Raw genomic sequence first — 17,993 nt, 5'->3', positions numbered from 1 at the left:
CCTTTGTTTTCCAAAAGCACAAAATGCTAGATAAAATACACCAGAGAATGTGTAAAGACCTCTTAAATGTGAACACGATTTGGGACTGATTTATAATTGTGTTAAATACTACCATAGAGTATCAAATGAGGACATCCCTGTTAATGTTTTCATATTTGTATGAAAGAGATCAAGTTAGTGCAGTCAGAATATTCTCTTTTCTTGTATTGTTTTCCTTTGGTTTTAGATCTATCAGAAACCTTTTTTTGTTTGTTTGTTTTTGGTTTGGGATCAAAGAGCAATATATGGTATTATTTGATAGGTACCCAAATATCCCCAGCCATATAATGTCTGAGGTCCATGAGTATCTTGGCCCACATTTGACTGCCACAGGCCCACATACTCAAATGGAGCATCCGCCTTCTGGAAAGTGCTCCCAGACCAAGTATTTCTGAAAGGCCCCAGTATTCTCTTCTTGCCACAGCATAGTGTGGTGATGCCCATCTCTGCCACTCTGAGCCCAGCAAACTCTGTGGACTGCTACCATGGAGGCCCCAGGAATGGACTTGCCCCACACTGTCCTGCCTGGGATGGCAGCCTCTGTCCCTTTGTGCTGTTACCCCTGAAGTTTCAGAAGCCACCAGTCCTCAGTCCACTGTGGTAGGATGGGGAAGAGAACCTGTCTTTCCCCTTTGTGTTAGGCTTTGGTAGACAGCCAGAGCAAGGTTGCTTGGCTCCCAGTGTCAAAGTATGGTACTGAGTTCGCAGTAGAATATGTTGTTCCATTTGATCTAAAACTCTCTCTTTCTTCCCTGGGCTCAACTATCCACCCAAGAGTCAGGCTAGTAACAAATTAGTCCACCAGTTCTCAAAATTTCTACAGCCCACCAAGGACCAAGATTTTGTTCACCATACCAGACATTCCCAAGAAGAGCTCTTAGTACCTGCCCCCAACCCTGGACATCTGACCAGCCACCCCAGTGGTCTGCCAGATGCCCAGTTTGTCTGAACCCCAACCATGACAGTGGGGTTTGGCTACAGGACTGAACTGCTAATTCCTCTTTATGCATGATCTAAATTTGCTAAAAGTCCAGGAAAACAATTATGCTTTTTTCACCGCCTTGACTACATATTTGGTACACATTTTATAGAAATTACAGACACACACGCCACACATTTTAAATCCATGATAGTTAGACTTGCAAGTAACTGATTTATGAGGGGAAAAAATGGAATTGTCTCTTTGCACCTGCCAAGAACTTAACTCATGTATTTGTTTTGTTTTGTTTTTTTGAAATGCACTTTCAATGACAAAGAAATCTTTTGAAACGCAAAATACGCTTTCTGAATTAACGGCTAGTATTTAAAATAAACAAATGATTTCGTTTATTTGATCTGGCACTATGAAAATCATCATAAAATAAATGAAAATTTAAGCTATAAAAGGTTGGGACTAAATATTTCAGGGTCAGATTTTTAGGACTGATGTGTGTGTAAAACTCTGCAATCACTCACATAAGCCTATCAAACTCTGATTTGCAAAATGGAAGGGATCTTTGTGTCTCTGAGTAGTAAGTTTCCTGCTCTGCAAATCTCTGTCATATATCCCCTGCAAAACAGCCTTAGGAGGCATCATTGGGATTTCTTTTTTCTTTACATGTAGTTTTCTCCCCTTTCGATTTTCCTCCTTGATTTATATTATCCTAATCCTTATTCTCCCATTTTTCTACTTCTGCAGAAAATGCTAAAGTGTTAGAGTTATTTGATTTGATCTGCTTTTATTAGACTAGAATTGTAAAATTGTAGAATCTTAGGTTGATTCAGCTCAGTTACCCGGGCAGTGCATGAATCCCCACAAAATTGTCATCCATTCAGTGATAACAATAATAATTATAATAACAGTAATAACTACAATGGCTAGAATTTATTTCATGCTCTCTTTATGCCAAATGCTGTACTAAGCATTTTATACTGGTTAAATCATTTAATCCCCACAAGAATTCCATAACAGAAGTCCTATTATTATCCCATTTTACCAATTAGTTATAGCTTAAGTAACAGAAACCCAGGTATAAATAGCTTGATGATGATGATGAAGAAGAGGAAGAGAAGGAGAAGAAGGAGGAGGAACTCCTTACTGGCACACATGACTGAAAAATGCATGAATGTATCAGACTTCCCATATGGATTGATTCAGGACTCAAATGTGGTCCCAAAAAGTCATTACTCGGTTCTGCTTCCTGTGGATTGGTTTCACTTTCATGTTTCATATAATGGGCCTCTCTCATCATGAGATCTCACATGAGCTCACATCATCATGAATACCAGTTAAGAAAAAGAAACTCCATATCCAGTCTTACTGTCCCTGTTTGACCACATGCCCATTTCTGAACCAATCCATCATTGCTGCTGGGAGATACAGTACTTCAACTGGCCGGACTAGGGTCATGAACCACCCTCAGAGCAGGAGCTGATAGTAAACTCAGCAGAACCATATGGATGAGGAGTAGATAACCTGAAAATCCAGGACTGTAGCCAACAGTGTTGTAAATTAATACTGGGTACCAAAAAGTAGCCTTATGTAAATATTTACTTTTATCCCTTCATACTTATTAAGAGATTCAGTTCATTTCTTTGGCATGCCAAGATCTCACTGATAATGATCCTCCATTTCAATATATCTCCAATTCTTCCAAGGTTCTTGTCATCTGTAGATTTTATGAACAGAATCACTCTATCTTCATTTTAAAACGGTAATGAAAAGGTAGACCCAATGGGGCCAGGCAAGCCTTGTGGTGTACCAGTGGCAACTAACCCCTTACCCTTGGTTGGTGTTATTCCATTGATCATATTTTTTCAATTGTGTTATATACATGTCTATCCCTAATTCCAAACCAAATGCGTCCTTTAAGCTTAAATAAATCATGAGAGAATGTCAAATGGGGTTAAATATTTATCCCTGAAGGCTAGTTCCAAGCCAATGTTTTACTACTTCCCATTATTAATGGTTGTATATGAGTAATACTATTTACTTTTACAGTAAATGTAAATATGAATTCATTTATTCAAATTGCTTAGACTCCATTTGTCTGTTTTGTGTTCTTTGAATTCTCCCAGTGAGAAGGAAATTCTGAAAGTCCTTTTTGGAGAAAGGATTAAAGGCACGAGCAGAATGTTGTCTTGATTTGTATTAATACTTGAACGCTAAGGAGATAGAGAACCTGAATGTCCCTATATCTAATAAGACAATTCTGTCAGTATTTTTAAATCAACCCACCAAAAAAAAAAAAAAAAAAGCCTGTCACATTTAGTATTATATGCAAATTAGAACAAATATGCAAGGAGTAATTACAGTCTTATCTAAACTTTTTCATATAATTAAAAAAGAAGATAGGGAGGGTGGGAGGGAGATGCAAGAGGGATGAGATATGGGGGTATATATATGTATAACTGTATATATGCTATATATATGTATATATGCTATATATATGTGTATATATATATAACTGTATATATGCTATATATATGTATATATATGTATAACTGATTCACCTTGTTATAAAGCAGAAACTAACACATCATTGTAAAGCAGTTATACTCCAATAAAGATGAAAAAACAAAGCATTATGGGAATGTATGGGCACAGATTTTTGTATAACAATATTAATGAAACTACAAAACAGAACCTAAAATACTGCTTTAATGAGTACGTGCACAGTATCTTGCAGGTGAATCACAGTACAGTTTCCCTTTTATTCTGCTTGCTTGGTAGTTTACACATGTTATTATATATGCCTGCCTGCACTTAGCTGTGTTGACAATAAATTAATGTGGTAATTTAAAAAAAAAAGTACATTCTCCAGCTAATTCTATAAGGCTGGTATAGCCATGATATCAATACCAAAGGACAATATAAGAAAGGAAAATATAGACCCATCCTAATTATAAACAGAGATGCACAAATCACAAAAATTTTAGCAAAGTGATTCTAGCAATGCATAAAGAATATAATAGTTAACATTCGTTGAGTTCTTGCTCTGTACCAGGTACTAGTCTTTTAACTCATATAATTCTCCTAATAACTTATGAGGGAGGAACTATTGTTATCCTCTTTTTATAAAAGTTATCCCAGGAATTCAAGGATGACAATATTCAAGATGTAATTCTCCACGGTAAAAGACTAAAAGGGAAAAAAGTCATTTGATCAGTAAAAGCATCTCATAAAATTCTGTATCCATTCATGAAAAAAAATAAAGAATGCAATCTAGGAATTTTGGAGAACTTCCTGAAACATTAAGAGGATATAATATATATATATGTATATAACTAAGATATATATATATATCCTTTCCTTTTGTAAAATTCAAAGTCTGTTCATGATTAAAAACAAAAAAAAACCTCTCAGCAAACTAGCAATAGAGGGAACATCCTTAATCTAATAAAGGATATCTGCAAAAACCTACATCTAAAATCATACTTAATGAGGAAATGTTGAATGCTTTCCCATTGAATTAAAAAGATAAGACAAGGATGTCCCTTGGGTAATTAATTTGTTTTCTGCTTAAATCATATCAGGGCAATTTAATATTTTGTAACATCAGAACCTTTTCAGAGTGGGAGATATGTTTTTCAGTGTCCTGAATAATTCTTCAGACTTGTTCTTTGCTATGTGAAAATGCTTTGTTAAACCTGTCCAGTACTGGAATATAAAAGCACAACCAATGCTTAGTGCAGCATGAGTTAGCATATCTTTCACCTAGGAAGTTGACAATATTATTGGTGATCCCTAAAATGAGGGTATCACCAACTGTAAGGGATTATTTGAGAGCCTATAGGGAAATCCTTTCCAAATTTTTATTTGGAACTCTGATGCAATGCACACCACTACTATCAAAACTAAAAACAGTGACGTCCTTTCATCTGCATTTCTGAATCAGTGATCATAATAAGGAAATATTCCTCTCTGTCAATATGCCTTTTACACGGTCCTCTGGCACAAATCACAAGATGACCTCAAATGATTTGAAACTTAAGTAGAAAGTCTTTGGAAAGAAATGTAATCTTGTCTCAGCAAGAGTCCAGATTCCTTTCTGACTTCCTGGCAATGGCCTAGAAAAGACTGTCTAGTTAATTATGATAAATTCACCTCATTTCTTTCTCAATGTGAGACAAAGTTCAAACCACTGATTGGTGAGCTGTCTCAGAGAAATCGAGATAGGAAATTGACCCCCCGTTTATTGTGGCAGTGATAATATGTACCAAATAGTGTGGATGTGAGGCTTAAATAGATAAAGCAGCTATACTTTGCACAGTGCCGGGCCCACAGTTCATCAGCGGTTACCATGATTCTTCTTTTTATCACCATCATCATAATCATCATCATCGTTATTGTCATCACTGAGTGTCTGCTTTATACCAAGCCCATATTAAAATATTAAAGGCAGAATCACATCCATTTGTATAGTTTTGTAATTTCTGGGGAGATACTTAGCCATTAAAAATTCATGATACAGTTATTCTTCAAGGAAAAGGTTTTAAGTTCACCATATTACAGGCTGTTGAGAAAGAATTTACTAATCAAATATTCTAGAAAACAGGCTACCAAAGTAGTCTCATTAAGAATATTCAACCTGAATATTAATAGATATAGGGAAATATTAAATATAATGTTATAGAAGTCAATACAAATGTGCAACAAGAAATAGAGACACATCTTAAATCAGAAAAGAATCTCTTCTGAATCGTTAACCAAGTCTTGGATCTGATTGATGCACGCCAGAGTTTGCACCTTCCTGACTTCACCAGCAGATGTTGCTGTGAAGTAGAATAAGGCCTGCACAGTTATAAGCATCCATGGGCCGAACTCTGAGAATAACTTACTCACAATGGAAGGGAATCTTTATATTTATTTGTTTGTATTTTTGTTTGCTTATTTTTTATTTAATCCACTGGGAACAAGTTGAAAAACATTTTTATGATAACTATTTCATTTCAAAAATTATTTTAGGGTTTATAAAGCATTTTTAGATACATTATCTCTTGTTGTATCATTTTCATAATGCCCCTTCAGCAAGGTAGGTAAGTCCTGTTATCCCCAGTTTTTTGGCTAATTTGAGATTCATAAAGATTAGTTAGCAGGCCTGACATTTTATAGTTAGTGGGTAATGGTGCTAGGATTTGAATGTTGTGTTTTTGACCCCAAGCCCAGCAAGCTTTCTTCTATACTCCAGATTTATAAAACCAAATGCAAGGGTCAGCAATCTGAGTTTTCAAGTTCACTGAATCCAGGAATATATAAGTGAACACATACAATTACTTTGACCAAGATTTTTAACTTTTTGAGTGCCCTCCCTTCCTTCCTTCCTTCCTTCCTTCCTTCCTTCCTTCCTTCCTTCCTTCCTTCCCTCCTTCCTTCCTCCCTTCCTTCCTCCCTCCCTCCCTCCCTCCCTCCCTTCCTCCCTCCCTCCCTCCCTCCCTCCCTTCCTTCCTTCCTTCCTTTTCTGTCTTTTTATTTTTGGCTGTGGTGGGTCGTTATTGCTGCACGTGCGCTTTCTCTAGTTGCATCAAGTGGGGGCTACTCTTCGTTTCGGTGCGCAGGCTTCTCATTGCAGTGGCTTCTCTTGTTGCGGAGCACGGGCTCTAGGCGCGGGCTTCAGTAGTTGTGGCACCCGGGCTTCAGAAGTTGTGGCGCACGGGCTTAGTTGCTCCGCGGCATATGGGATCTTCCCAGACCAGGGCTCAAACCCATGTCCCCTGCATTGACAGGTGGATTCTTAACCTCTGAACCACCAGGGAAGTCTTTGAGTGCTATTTCTTAGTGGCTAAAATACAGTTCTGGAAACATTTGGCCTTAGTAAGCTTCTCAAAGAAGAGCTTTCTAATATAAAATTTAAGAAGAGATGAAATAAAAATCAATTATAGTTTCTTCTTTGTTTTCAAATCTGTTTATTAAAGTGAAGTTAGTTGAGTAATTGCAAATACCTAGCTCTAATATTCTATAATATATACTTAATAGTCAACTGTTCTGGATTTTTTTAAAGGAATTAATACTTAATTAAAAGCCAACTCACATTGCAATAGACAAGGAAAATATATCAACTCTATCTTGTTCAGATACTCTCTCTGCAAAAAAGTTGCTCTACTTACATACATATGTAGGTACTAGAGTGACAAAGTGTCACAGTTTGCCTAGGACTGAAGGATTTCCTGGAACAGGGGACTATCAGTACTAAAGCTGGGTTGGTCCTAGGCAAACCAGGACAGTTTGTCACTCTAGCACACATACATAATATTTTATATTTTGTACATGTATTATATATTAGTTATACATGTAATTTTTCCTCTGAATAACTTGAGCCATCTTGCACAGTTCTTTTACTGTGCTATAATATGATGATGCTCTCAGTAACCATCCTGGTGAGTGAAACTCTTTGCCAATGTGCTAGACTAAGCCAGCACACTGATATTTCTCTTTAGATTATTTTATCACTATTTTACACATTTCTTACTTCCTCCTTTTGCTGACACTGTGTATTCTAAAACTCATTAAATGCTATTAGTGTAAAGAAAAGAGTCAGATAGCCAGCTTCCTGAGACTGTAAAGTGTATTTTGTACATATAGTCTGAGTATTTTGAGGGAATAAAGTGCTTGGTCTTTTTTATTAAAACGAAAAATTGCTCCACGGGATCAGGATTAGATTAAGTGGTCAACCAATAGTGGATTGAAGAAAAGATAAAGGTGTATTTTGTTGTTGTTGTTGTGTAAAAGAAGTGCAGGGACAGGCAGCCTAGGGCTGGCAAGACAGCTTCATAATATTAAAGGCCCAAGCTTATTCTATATTGTTATGCTAAATCTCTTGATCTAAGAGATGGTTGCTGAAATTCCAGCCGTGATTAACATATTCCCATCGGTCAGAAGGAGGAAGGGAAAGGGAATCACATTCGTTATTTCACCATCAGCCAGAACATAGTCATTTGGCCACATCTAGCTGCAATTGATGCTGGAAAATAGAGACTTTACTCCGAGTGGCCATACATACCATTAAAACCAGAATTCTGTTACTTAGGAAAAGAGGGAAAATCGATATCAGGGAACAATTAGAAGTCCCTAGAACACTTATCCAGATTTACTGCTGTAGCAGAGGTAATTTCTACTTTAGTAACTCAAGGGTTACTTTCTTTTTTTCAGTTTGTTTCTTCTCTGCCTTCAACATGTAATTCCTGTTAAAAATTAAAAGTTCCCTTACATTTAACTCTATCAGCATATGAATTTGCATATCTCTTGGCCAGCATCATCTTGGGTCTCTTGAACAGATGTAATTCATGCTGAAATGTGAAAAGGAATTGAAAGCATGCCTAACTCTCTGCTGAAGGTTCGGTCAAGTATTTCCTCCTTCAGCTCAGCATTCAGAGTCATAGACAGTGGCTAAACAGGGACTGTAACCTTGAATTATGTAATCTCCGAGTGTCTGAGACTGACCTGTGACCTCAAAACTGGGAAGGATTTTCTTTGAGACACTTCACTCTGGCTTTGTGGGTCTCACGAGTAGGGTGAAGCTGTATTGATACCATGAGTATATCTTCAAAGATTCCTAGATTTATAGAATTTCACTAGACACTAAGAGTTTTTTTTTTTTTTTTTTTATGATTTTTTTTTTTTTTTTTTTTTTTTTGCGGTACGCAGGCCTCTCACTGTTGTGGCCTCTCCCGCTGCGGAGCACAGGCTCCGGACGCGCAGGCCCAGCGGCCATGGCTCACAGGCCCAGCCGCTCCGCGGCACGTGGGATCCCCCCAAACCGGGACACGAACCCGCGTCCCCTGCATTAGCAGGCGGACTCTCAACCACTGTGCCACCAGGGAAGCCCTGGACACTAAGAGTTTAACCCCCTCCTTTTACTGAGAAGTTCCAGAGGAGTTAAACAACTTGTCTAGACAAGACCAGGATAGTTAGTTACAAAATGTGGTTTGACAATTACTCCTGGCTCCCTTCTCCACACCTCATGAACAGGAGATGACCTGTGGTTGTTCAGGTCCTACCTTTAGGTGGACACATCATCACTGTGGTTCTACCACTTTTCCTACTGATGTTCACATGTGGCTTTGTGGTTCTTCTGTCAGCCCTTGCTTGCGTCGCCTCTACAGGAAGAGAACATTAGTGTGGTAGAGAGTTATCTCCCCATCTACAGGTTGAAGGGACTTGACTGTTCTCTCCTTTATGCGTAAGAGAATGGGATGTGTACTAAGGGCAGAAGTCATTGTTTCTTTTCCAGATTTTTAGATCTCCCCAATAACAGTCCTAAACCATCTCTTGCAGGTATCATGTGAATCTGAGGAACTCTGAATATAATTCATATTTTTTCCCCTGTATACATGGGACAGAAAGTTGTATATGCTCATAGCATCATCAAATTGGAAGGAATCATTATTTCTTCAATTCCTTGATTTCTCAGTTGAAGAAACTAAAACCCAGAGAGATGAATTGACTTAGCCAAGATCATATTTCTTGCCTATGATTTATAGGAAGCCAATGCTTAAAACAACTCTATAGTTTGTTTCTAACGATAGTAACTATTACTATTTACATAACAGATTAGTATCTGAAAACTAATTGCCTGCTTTAGATTAAAAAAAAGTGTGGATTTGCTCCCAAACATTTTAAATTTATAATTAGATGACATGGACTCATTTTTATAAAATATTTTATTTACAGAAGAGATTTACAAAAATAGTCTCAATAAAATTAATACAAAACCATTTTACAATATAACTTATATAACTATCTCCTCAAAAAATGACATTTGATTATAACACACACTACATTTGTATTTGTTAAGTCACATGGTAGTATAAATATGTTCTATCATCATTTTTTCATAATAAGGTATGTACCAAATACAATGAACAGTGGACAACAAATGTTATTTTATTATTCTTCCAATGTAAAATTCATCTCTGGCCAAAACAAAATTAGCCAAAGAAAAGTAAAACAATTGTCCTTCTGTTCAACCATACAGTCTTTTTTCATTATTTGAGAGTTTATCTGACAAAGACACAGCATTAATCTGAAAGCACATGGCATAAAGTCTAGTAACAATATCCCCAAAAGCCTTCTCCAATGTCTCCCCTTCGACTATTTATTCAGTATTTTGCCAAGATAAATAAAGATTGATCTCAACTCTCTCCTTCATTAGTCTCAAGTGTTCTTAGTAATGCATTCAGGTTTTTAGACCTTCCCAAGTGGCATATGCTTAAAATGTGAGTTTCTTTCTTTGGCTTTAAGTAGAGTTTCACCACACTTAAGAAATGTACTGCGCTCCTCCGTGGGGCTGAATCTCCGTGACTGCCCACCCAACCACATTGCCCCGGATGTGACAGGACTCTGCTCCTCCGGTCTTTCTTATGTCTTCATTGCTGAGAACATGATCCCAGATGTTGAAGCCCGTGAGTCTGCCAGAAAAGGCTAATGTCTCATCAAAGCCACCACCCACACAGCAGCCGTTCTTTTCTTGGCCAACCTGCAGGATTCCTCCTTCGGGAACAACGTGACCCATGGCCATGTCTACAGTGGCGGCCACCAGGTCACCATTTACCCACAAGGCCACGTGCCCTTTCTCTGAATTCCAGGTGCTGCACAGATGGGTCCACGTTCCCAGGGAAATCACAGTATCGGTGACCAGTCTGTTTTCCTCTCCACCCACCACAAGCACGATGGACTGATAGCTGAGGTACAGCTGGATCTCATACGGATTCCTCTTTGTGCCATAGGAAAACAGGACAGTTTTGTTTAACACATCTGTGGCTTTGACCCAAATGCAGGCACTGAAAGCCTCAAGTTTCATTGGTGTTGCTGGATGCACACTTGCAAAAATCTTCTTGGAACGCATGGGGAATAAAATCGCTGTTTCACAACCTAGAGTAGCAAGGGAGTAAGAATATGAAAGAAAATACAAATTCATTCCGAAATGATTCTGGCAGTTAGGCATTTTAGGATGGGCCTTTTAATGACTACGGTTAAAAACTATATGCAGCAATATGTTATGACTTGAGGCGCCCAAGTATAAAATCTCTATAAAGGAAAGAAAACAGGAATAAGGAAAATCAACTGTCTCATTCAGAAGCATGTAAATGGAAAAGAAGGCACACAGAGAAATGGTAAAATTGGGTTTGAACTTGGGCACTCTGGCAGCAGGAGCCACACCCTTAACCAGCACACTGCATTGCCTCTTAGTGGTAGAAGAAGCCCTGGATTTGGCTAAAAGAGCTGGAATTCAGTTTGTTTTACTACTAGTAAGCTGTGTTGCTTTCGATGAGCCCCACAGTCTCTCCAGGCTTTATAGTTATCTGTCAAAGGCTCTTCCATTCTCCTTGTAATATTCTGCAAGTCCGTAAAGAACAAGCATGTAGCAGTCGAGAAGAGCTCTGTGGACCAAAGATATGCTTAAAAATTCTTACTCTGTCCACATGCTTATAAATGCTATGTAAGCCGTAACAGAAAACCTTTAAGGAAGAGTGAATTCTTCCGAGGGGTCGGATAGAGTATATATTTCTGCTAATACGCACTTAGAAGGAGACTTTCAAACTTGGGGGTTGGGAGCTTAGTAAATTCCCACCTCTGTCCATCTCCAGGTCACATGGCCAAGTCAGGGAGCTGCAGCTGCTGAAGTGAAGACCTTTTAGGTGTCTCTAGGAAATAATGTGCTAAAGCCTTTAACAAGTGAGCTCTGCCTTGTGCTAACCTCATATATGCATAAAAGACCATATAAAGAAAGAATTTTAAAAAATCTAAAGTAGGGCTAGGTATTCAGTTTATAACAACCTAAAGAAGATTTACCATAAGATACCTTTAAAAAGCAAACTCTCAGAGCTTTTAAAGACTAACTGGTGAATAGAACTTACAGGAACCAAATATCCATGCAAAGTGTGGTAAACTAAGCTAACTGCCTACAAGTGGCTGAAGGCTAGGCTCCATCCTGAAAAAATTAAGCAGATGGACCTTATCCTTTAGAAATAGTCAGAGAAGATAATGAGGTTCAGAAAATCCTAGAAAAATAACTATCATACTAAAGCACAAAATTGGTCCTGTCATACTTTGGTATTAACTTTTTCACTGAATAATTTGAATTTCTGAAGATTTTTTTAAATTAATTTTTAATGAGGTGTTGATTCTTTTTTCAGATGAAATTGGTAGGTACATGCTTTTCTAGCTATGTTATTTAAATCAATCAAAGATCATGGAACAAAAGATCACCATATGCATGGGCATTTGACATACTCTCTGTAATGTTTCAGTAGTGTTCAGAGAGGGTGCCAACTACAATCTCATGAACTGATTTCCTGTTTAAATAAGCCCAGGCAGTTAGGATTGCATTCCAAAGCCTTTCTTGATTGCTTCTCAGAGACCCAGCTTCCCCTGTTGGCTGCACTGGTTATGTGAGTTCATGGAGTAGAACTGCATGTTGACAAGTTTTTTTGTGGCTTCTTTTGGGGGCCAGTGATTGAGGCTCTTGATATGTCTTTAAAATGTCAGAAACTCTCTCATGAAATGGCTTTTAACTAATAGGTTTTTCTGATTATATTATCAAAGACCAAACAGAATTAAAACCAGGTTCTTAAGAGGCTGACAACAGAATGATTAGGAATCCCTTAGGAGCCAAGCTGGCAGGAAACCAAGAGAGAAGAAATCAAAGCATGTGGGTAAAAGTATTAGTAGAGGATGTATTATAATAAGAAATTAACATTTTTGAATTCAGAAATACATCCCTCTTCTGCTCTAACTAGTATGCAGAGGTGGAAGTGAAACAGCGTAATTCTTCAGTTTTCCTGGTATGTGATATGTACAATGATTTATACATGGTTTGCAAAAGACAAGAAATTTCATCCATTAAAACAGCTAAAGAATTATAATTTGTCTCCTTGTCACTTACATTGAGGATCTATTGTATGTTTGATTTTATGATTTTTCCCCCCTCTGAAGCCCTACTTAATATTTTAAAAAATATGTTCTGTACTGATAGTCCTCAGTTATTTAGGAAAGACTCATATTCTGGTATGGTTTCTGCAATTTTAAATGCAACATGCTCTCACACATGCATGATTCTTCTCCTACCCCATCCAATAAGAGTTGCTTTATTGGACATAAAGAAAGGATGGTGCTTTTTGTAATTGTTTTCTGTTCATAAGATGCTCAGGGAAAGTGTAAGTCATATTTTCTTACATAGGACACAGATTTTCTAATGTAACCCACAATTGTTACATCACCATTTCTTAGAAATTTTGACTTACAAAGGAGTGTTACTTGGCTCCAAATCTACTCTTTATTTCCTTGAACTGTCTTTCGAATGTATTATTTTGAGCTCACATGTGTTTGAAAATTCACTTAGTATTAAATGGGACTTCGACAGGTTGCATCTGGTTTGAACTGCCTCTCTCCTGTTTCACCCTGATCCTCCTCATCCCTGGGGTGCCACCTGGATACCAGTTGGCTCCTACATCTTACTGTCTCTCTTTGGATCCCTCAGCCTCTGGTTTATTCCAAACCTCACACCCTGGACCTCACTCTGGCGCTCATTTCACAGACCCGAGGGCTGGGGGGACCCCTTGGGAGATCAGATTCAGCCTCAAGTCTTTTGTTTGGAACAGGCAGGGAGGAGGGGCCAGCCCAGGGATTGGAAAACCTTCCTAAAAATTAGGCTGTGCCCTGAAATAGCGCGGGGAACCAGAGCTCCCCTAAAGAGAGAAGCCGGCTAAAATTAGACGAAGTGGAAATCCCTAACGGAGGGAAGCTGACACCGAGAGAGGTCACGGTTATAACCGGCCAATAGAGCTCCTGTAACGCCTGGTCGGATCGGGTGTCAGTGTGGGGCCCCTTGACGTCTATTTCAAGACTGTGATGATTACGTGCACATCTATCCTCTGGATTCCTCGGGACTGGAGACTACTTTTGAAAGCAATTTTCCCGCCTTGTATGGTGTGTCTGAGCTCTGTGACCATGCATGGAGAAACAGAAGGGTGTGTGTGTGTGTTTCTTCTCACTAAAGCCTCCCGTAGAGGGTTGGCTGACTCGGCTTCCCGCAACTCGCGCTCCGAGAACGAAGCCGCGTGGGGGTCCCCGCCCGGTCCAGCGTCCTCACCTGCTGGCAGCCAGCGTCCTGCCGCCCAGCCCTGCACAGCGCGGAGGTCGGCCTGCGTCTGCCGCAGCTCCTCGAGCACTGCGCCAAGGGCCCGCCCCGCCTCCTCCTGCGGCTGCAGCGCCCCGGCTTCCTCCAGGCGCGCCAGCCTGCGGCTCGCGTCGCGGCTCGCCTGCAGCAGCTCATCCAGCGCCTGGGCCAGCCTGGCCTCGGCGGGGGCCACCGGCGTGCACAGCCTCGCCAGGCTGCCCGCCAGCCGGCCCAGCTCGGCCCGCAGCTTCTGCAGCTCACCCCGGAGGACGTCGTCGGTGGCCTGCAGCAGCATGCCCTCCCGCATCTGCGAGTTCTCCAGCATGATGAAAAGCTTGTCCCACTCGGAGTTCTCCCGACTGCAGTCGCACGGCGTAGCTAGAGAACGGGACACACGCGTTACCGACCCGCCCAGGCCCTCCTCGGGTGTGCCTTGTAAAATGCCGACCTCCCTCGGTGGTCCCAAGTACTCATCCCCAGTACCCCCCCCCCCTTTCCTTTCAGGATACCTGCAAAAAACCAGCATGTAAATATCTCGAGTATGACAGAAACCATGCGAGTTTATATGAAGTTGAACTCTATGAAATTGCCGTTCATGGAGCTCAAAACGAGAATATAGGCGATTTCATACAGTTCGACCCATTATGTATCTCTGACAGAAGTAACTTTTTGAAAACGCTCCCTTCCCTAACGTGCTTTTCTCTTTTGTAAAACAAACTAATTTTTTTGCTTATTTCATTGGCTACAAAATATATGTATAATACTTAGACCCAAAGAGGCGGATATGTAATTAGGGTTAGCAGAGAAACAGTTAAAATGAACTTACGGTCCTCAGTGGGATGGAGTCCATTGTCTATTTCATTGTCCAGATTCACATACATGAGCTCATATTCATCCGAGTTCTCGGCCGACACTGCAGACCAGAGAGCACAAAACAGAATCACAGGGAGATGCATTGCTGAAGAGACAAAGTTCTTCCCACAGACGTCGGGAGGGGACGAGGCAAGAGGCTCTCAAGTGAGTGGAGAAGCAGCGGAGGAGAGTGAGAGGCAGGAGCTGAGAGCCCTTAATAAATGCTGGGGAAGGTCTGAATGGGGATGAATGAGTAATGCCAGTGGCACTGCGTTCACGGGAGTTCCCCTGAATTGGAGGGGGAGGGGTGGGTGGGAGGGCGAAGGAGACGTGGGGAGTTGCACAATAGTAAACCACAAAGGTTTGCACTGCAGTCAGATTAATTGGAAGAGGGTCAGAGGCGAAAGAGGTGGGGAGACTGGGCTAGGACTGTCTCCCCCTGGGGATTAGCTGTTGTAACTTGAATTGGTAGCACTGAAGGATGAGAGGGAGGGGAGGGGTATTAGGGGGAGAAATAATTCAGCAGGCATAGAGGTGTGAAAGCAAGAGCATCATTTCAGCATTTTGTGTGCACTCGCATTGTTTCACCACCGTTATGTATAGAAAACTTCTTTTCGCTTTTCTTTGTACACAGTTTTACAGGTCTAAACTGTGAAAGTTACTCTGATTTCAAGATAAACCAACACAGTAAAAATTTGTATGGCTCTAGAAGCCAAATCCATTCCGAGTTATTCCACCTTTAATCCTTCTGGAGTTGCAACTATACTTTTATAAATGGACTTTCTAATGACAAACACAGCAAAACTGGTAAACCTAGAATGAGAAGGAGCTGGGGAAAAGGAATTAACTGATTTTAGGTGTGTTTCTTTTCATAACCTGAAATTATGTGGATATATTATTTCACTAGGCTTAGAGTCAAAGATCATATTTCTAAAGTAAATTTAGGGATTCCTGCTTCTGCCAATATATGGAGATCTATATAAGCTGAAAACTCTGGTGAAAAAAAAACCTAGAAATGTGTTTACATTAGAATAATAATAAGAACTTAAAATGTACAAATAAGCTTCCAATAAAGTAAGGGAGATATCCAGAGGCCAAAGAGAGGGAACCAAAAACAGACCCAAGAGCTGATGCTAGGCCCCCTGCCCCGAGGGGAGGTGAAGGGGAGGACATGTTGTCCGTTCTGTGATAACCAAGTGTTAATGGCCATATGGGAACAAGGCTTAGGCCAGGATGAGGAGTTACCTATTGGATTTCAGTTGGTCTCTGCCCTAGCTCAAGAAAGTGAGAAGTAAGCATAGCTCTCTTTGACTGAACTCTACAGGGTCTCTGAGAGTTTGTGACTTTGGGCCTGCCCTCATACATGTTCCAGATTCAAATGTATACTGTCTGACACATATTTATTATTAAAAATAAATTCATAATAAAAATTATTTAAACATATGAGGGAACAATCCACCATAAATTAGAACCAACAGAAACCAAAAGGGATTAGACACCCCTCCCTCAAGAATTTCACTTATTTAAAATATCAGCTAGAAACTAGAAAATAAGTGTGTTTAAAGTGATTTAAGATCTACAAGAAGGAATTGGAAACATGAAAAAAGAAAAAGACACTGATATTTTTTAAAGAATCAAATATAACTTCTAGAATTAAAAAAAAGTTAATTGAAATTTTTAAAACATTCAAGGAATGGATTAAATGACAAATTAGGCTGAAGCTGAAGAGAATATTAAGGAACTGGAAGAAAGAGCTAAGAAAGTAACTCTAAAATCCTTTCATTGTTCAAGACAGGAAAATTAATTTTTCTTTGTTAGTTCAAGAATGTTTGTCTTTTAAAGGACAGCCACCAAAACCAAAAGGAAATAAAATGTCCAAATGGAAGGAATAGAGTGAATTAAAAAAAAAAAAAAAAAACTTGACCTATTCAATAGGAAGCAGTGAAGTAGGGAAGAAAAGCATAGACAGAGCAAGATAAGTAAAAAGCACAATGTAATGTAAAAATGAATCCAAATATACCAGTAATCACTATAAATATTAATGAAACAAACTTTCAGTTAAGAGACAAATGTTTGTCAGATAGAAATATTTTTTAAGTCCAGCTATAAGTCACTTACAAGAGTCACACATAAAACATAAGAATCTAGAAATCTCGAAAACAAAAAAATTTAAAAGTGGTGAGAGAATATACCAAACAAGGGCAATTCAAAAAAGCTAGCATAGTTAAGTATTAATATCAGTCAAAAGTAGACTTTATTTTTTTTTTATTTTTTATTTTTGCTGAGGGATTTTTTTTTTCATTTTAACATCTTTATTAAAAGTAGACTTTAAAGCAAAGAGAGAAATTAAATTATGATGAAATGCTTTACCAGGAAGATATCTCAGAACTATCTGGTAGTTTCAAAAAAATATGCCAAATATTGACAGACTTATAAGAAGAAATTGACAAATCCATAATCATAAAGACAGATTTTAACGTACTTCTCATAACTGATAGGTTCACTTCTGTCATAACTGATCATTCAAATGCCAAAAAACTGCGAAAGGATACGGAAATTTAAACTACATAATTTAAATTTTGATATGATGAAATATATGGAACATTGCTCAGAAGGTTTGATAAGCAAGTTCTACCAAGCAAGGAACATGTAATCCCCATTTTATATAAACGGCCTCTGAGAATAGAGTGTGCAGGAATGCACTAAATTCTTTTTATATGTCTAGTAAGTATGATACTAAAAAGAGACAAGGTCAGTACAAGAAAGGAAAACTGCAAGTCAGTCTCATTTAAGGATATAGATGTGAAAGCTCTAAATGAAGTATGAGCCAAAATCCAGCAATCTATGCATTAAAATGCATCATAACCAAGCTGAGTGTATTCTAAGAGTATAAGATTGATTAAACATTAGAATATTCATTAATTTACTACAATAACAAGTTAAAGGAGAAATCATATGGTCATGTGGACAGGTGCAGAAAAATCGTTTAATAAAATTCAACACTCA

General features: G+C 38.9%; 2 protein-coding genes across 20 annotated transcripts in view; one reads left to right on the top strand and one right to left on the bottom strand.

Annotated features, from left to right (window-relative positions):
• VEPH1 (ventricular zone expressed PH domain containing 1) overlaps positions 1 to 17,993 on the top strand; it is a 713,106-nt gene that overhangs the window by 527,854 nt on the left and 167,259 nt on the right. Inside the window, exon 14 of one of the 19 annotated variants that reach the window (XM_079923361.1) lies at positions 15,005 to 15,141. The exons of the other annotated variants lie outside the window; for them this stretch is intronic. Within the exon in view, the coding sequence (XP_079779487.1) occupies positions 15,005 to 15,018 (14 nt within the window). The 3' untranslated portion in view covers positions 15,019 to 15,141. Of the gene's footprint in view, positions 1 to 15,004; positions 15,142 to 17,993 lie in introns of those variants that run through there. 19 annotated transcript variants of the gene reach the window in all.
• On the bottom strand, positions 9,825 to 15,141 carry PTX3 (pentraxin 3). Its single transcript, XM_079923370.1, has 3 exons — positions 14,962 to 15,141; positions 14,109 to 14,513; positions 9,825 to 10,888 (listed from the first exon to the last, which is right to left on the bottom strand). The coding sequence occupies exons 1-3, from the start codon at positions 15,089 to 15,091 to the stop codon at positions 10,275 to 10,277; spliced, it is 1,149 nt and encodes a 382-aa protein (XP_079779496.1). The 5' UTR covers positions 15,092 to 15,141; the 3' UTR covers positions 9,825 to 10,274.

Source organism: Stenella coeruleoalba (genome assembly GCF_951394435.1).
Source record: "Stenella coeruleoalba genome assembly, chromosome: 5".
Classification (NCBI taxonomy): domain Eukaryota; kingdom Metazoa; phylum Chordata; class Mammalia; order Artiodactyla; family Delphinidae; genus Stenella; species Stenella coeruleoalba.
Note: the sequence above shows the minus strand (reverse complement) of the source record. Positions and strands in the feature narration are given on the sequence as shown.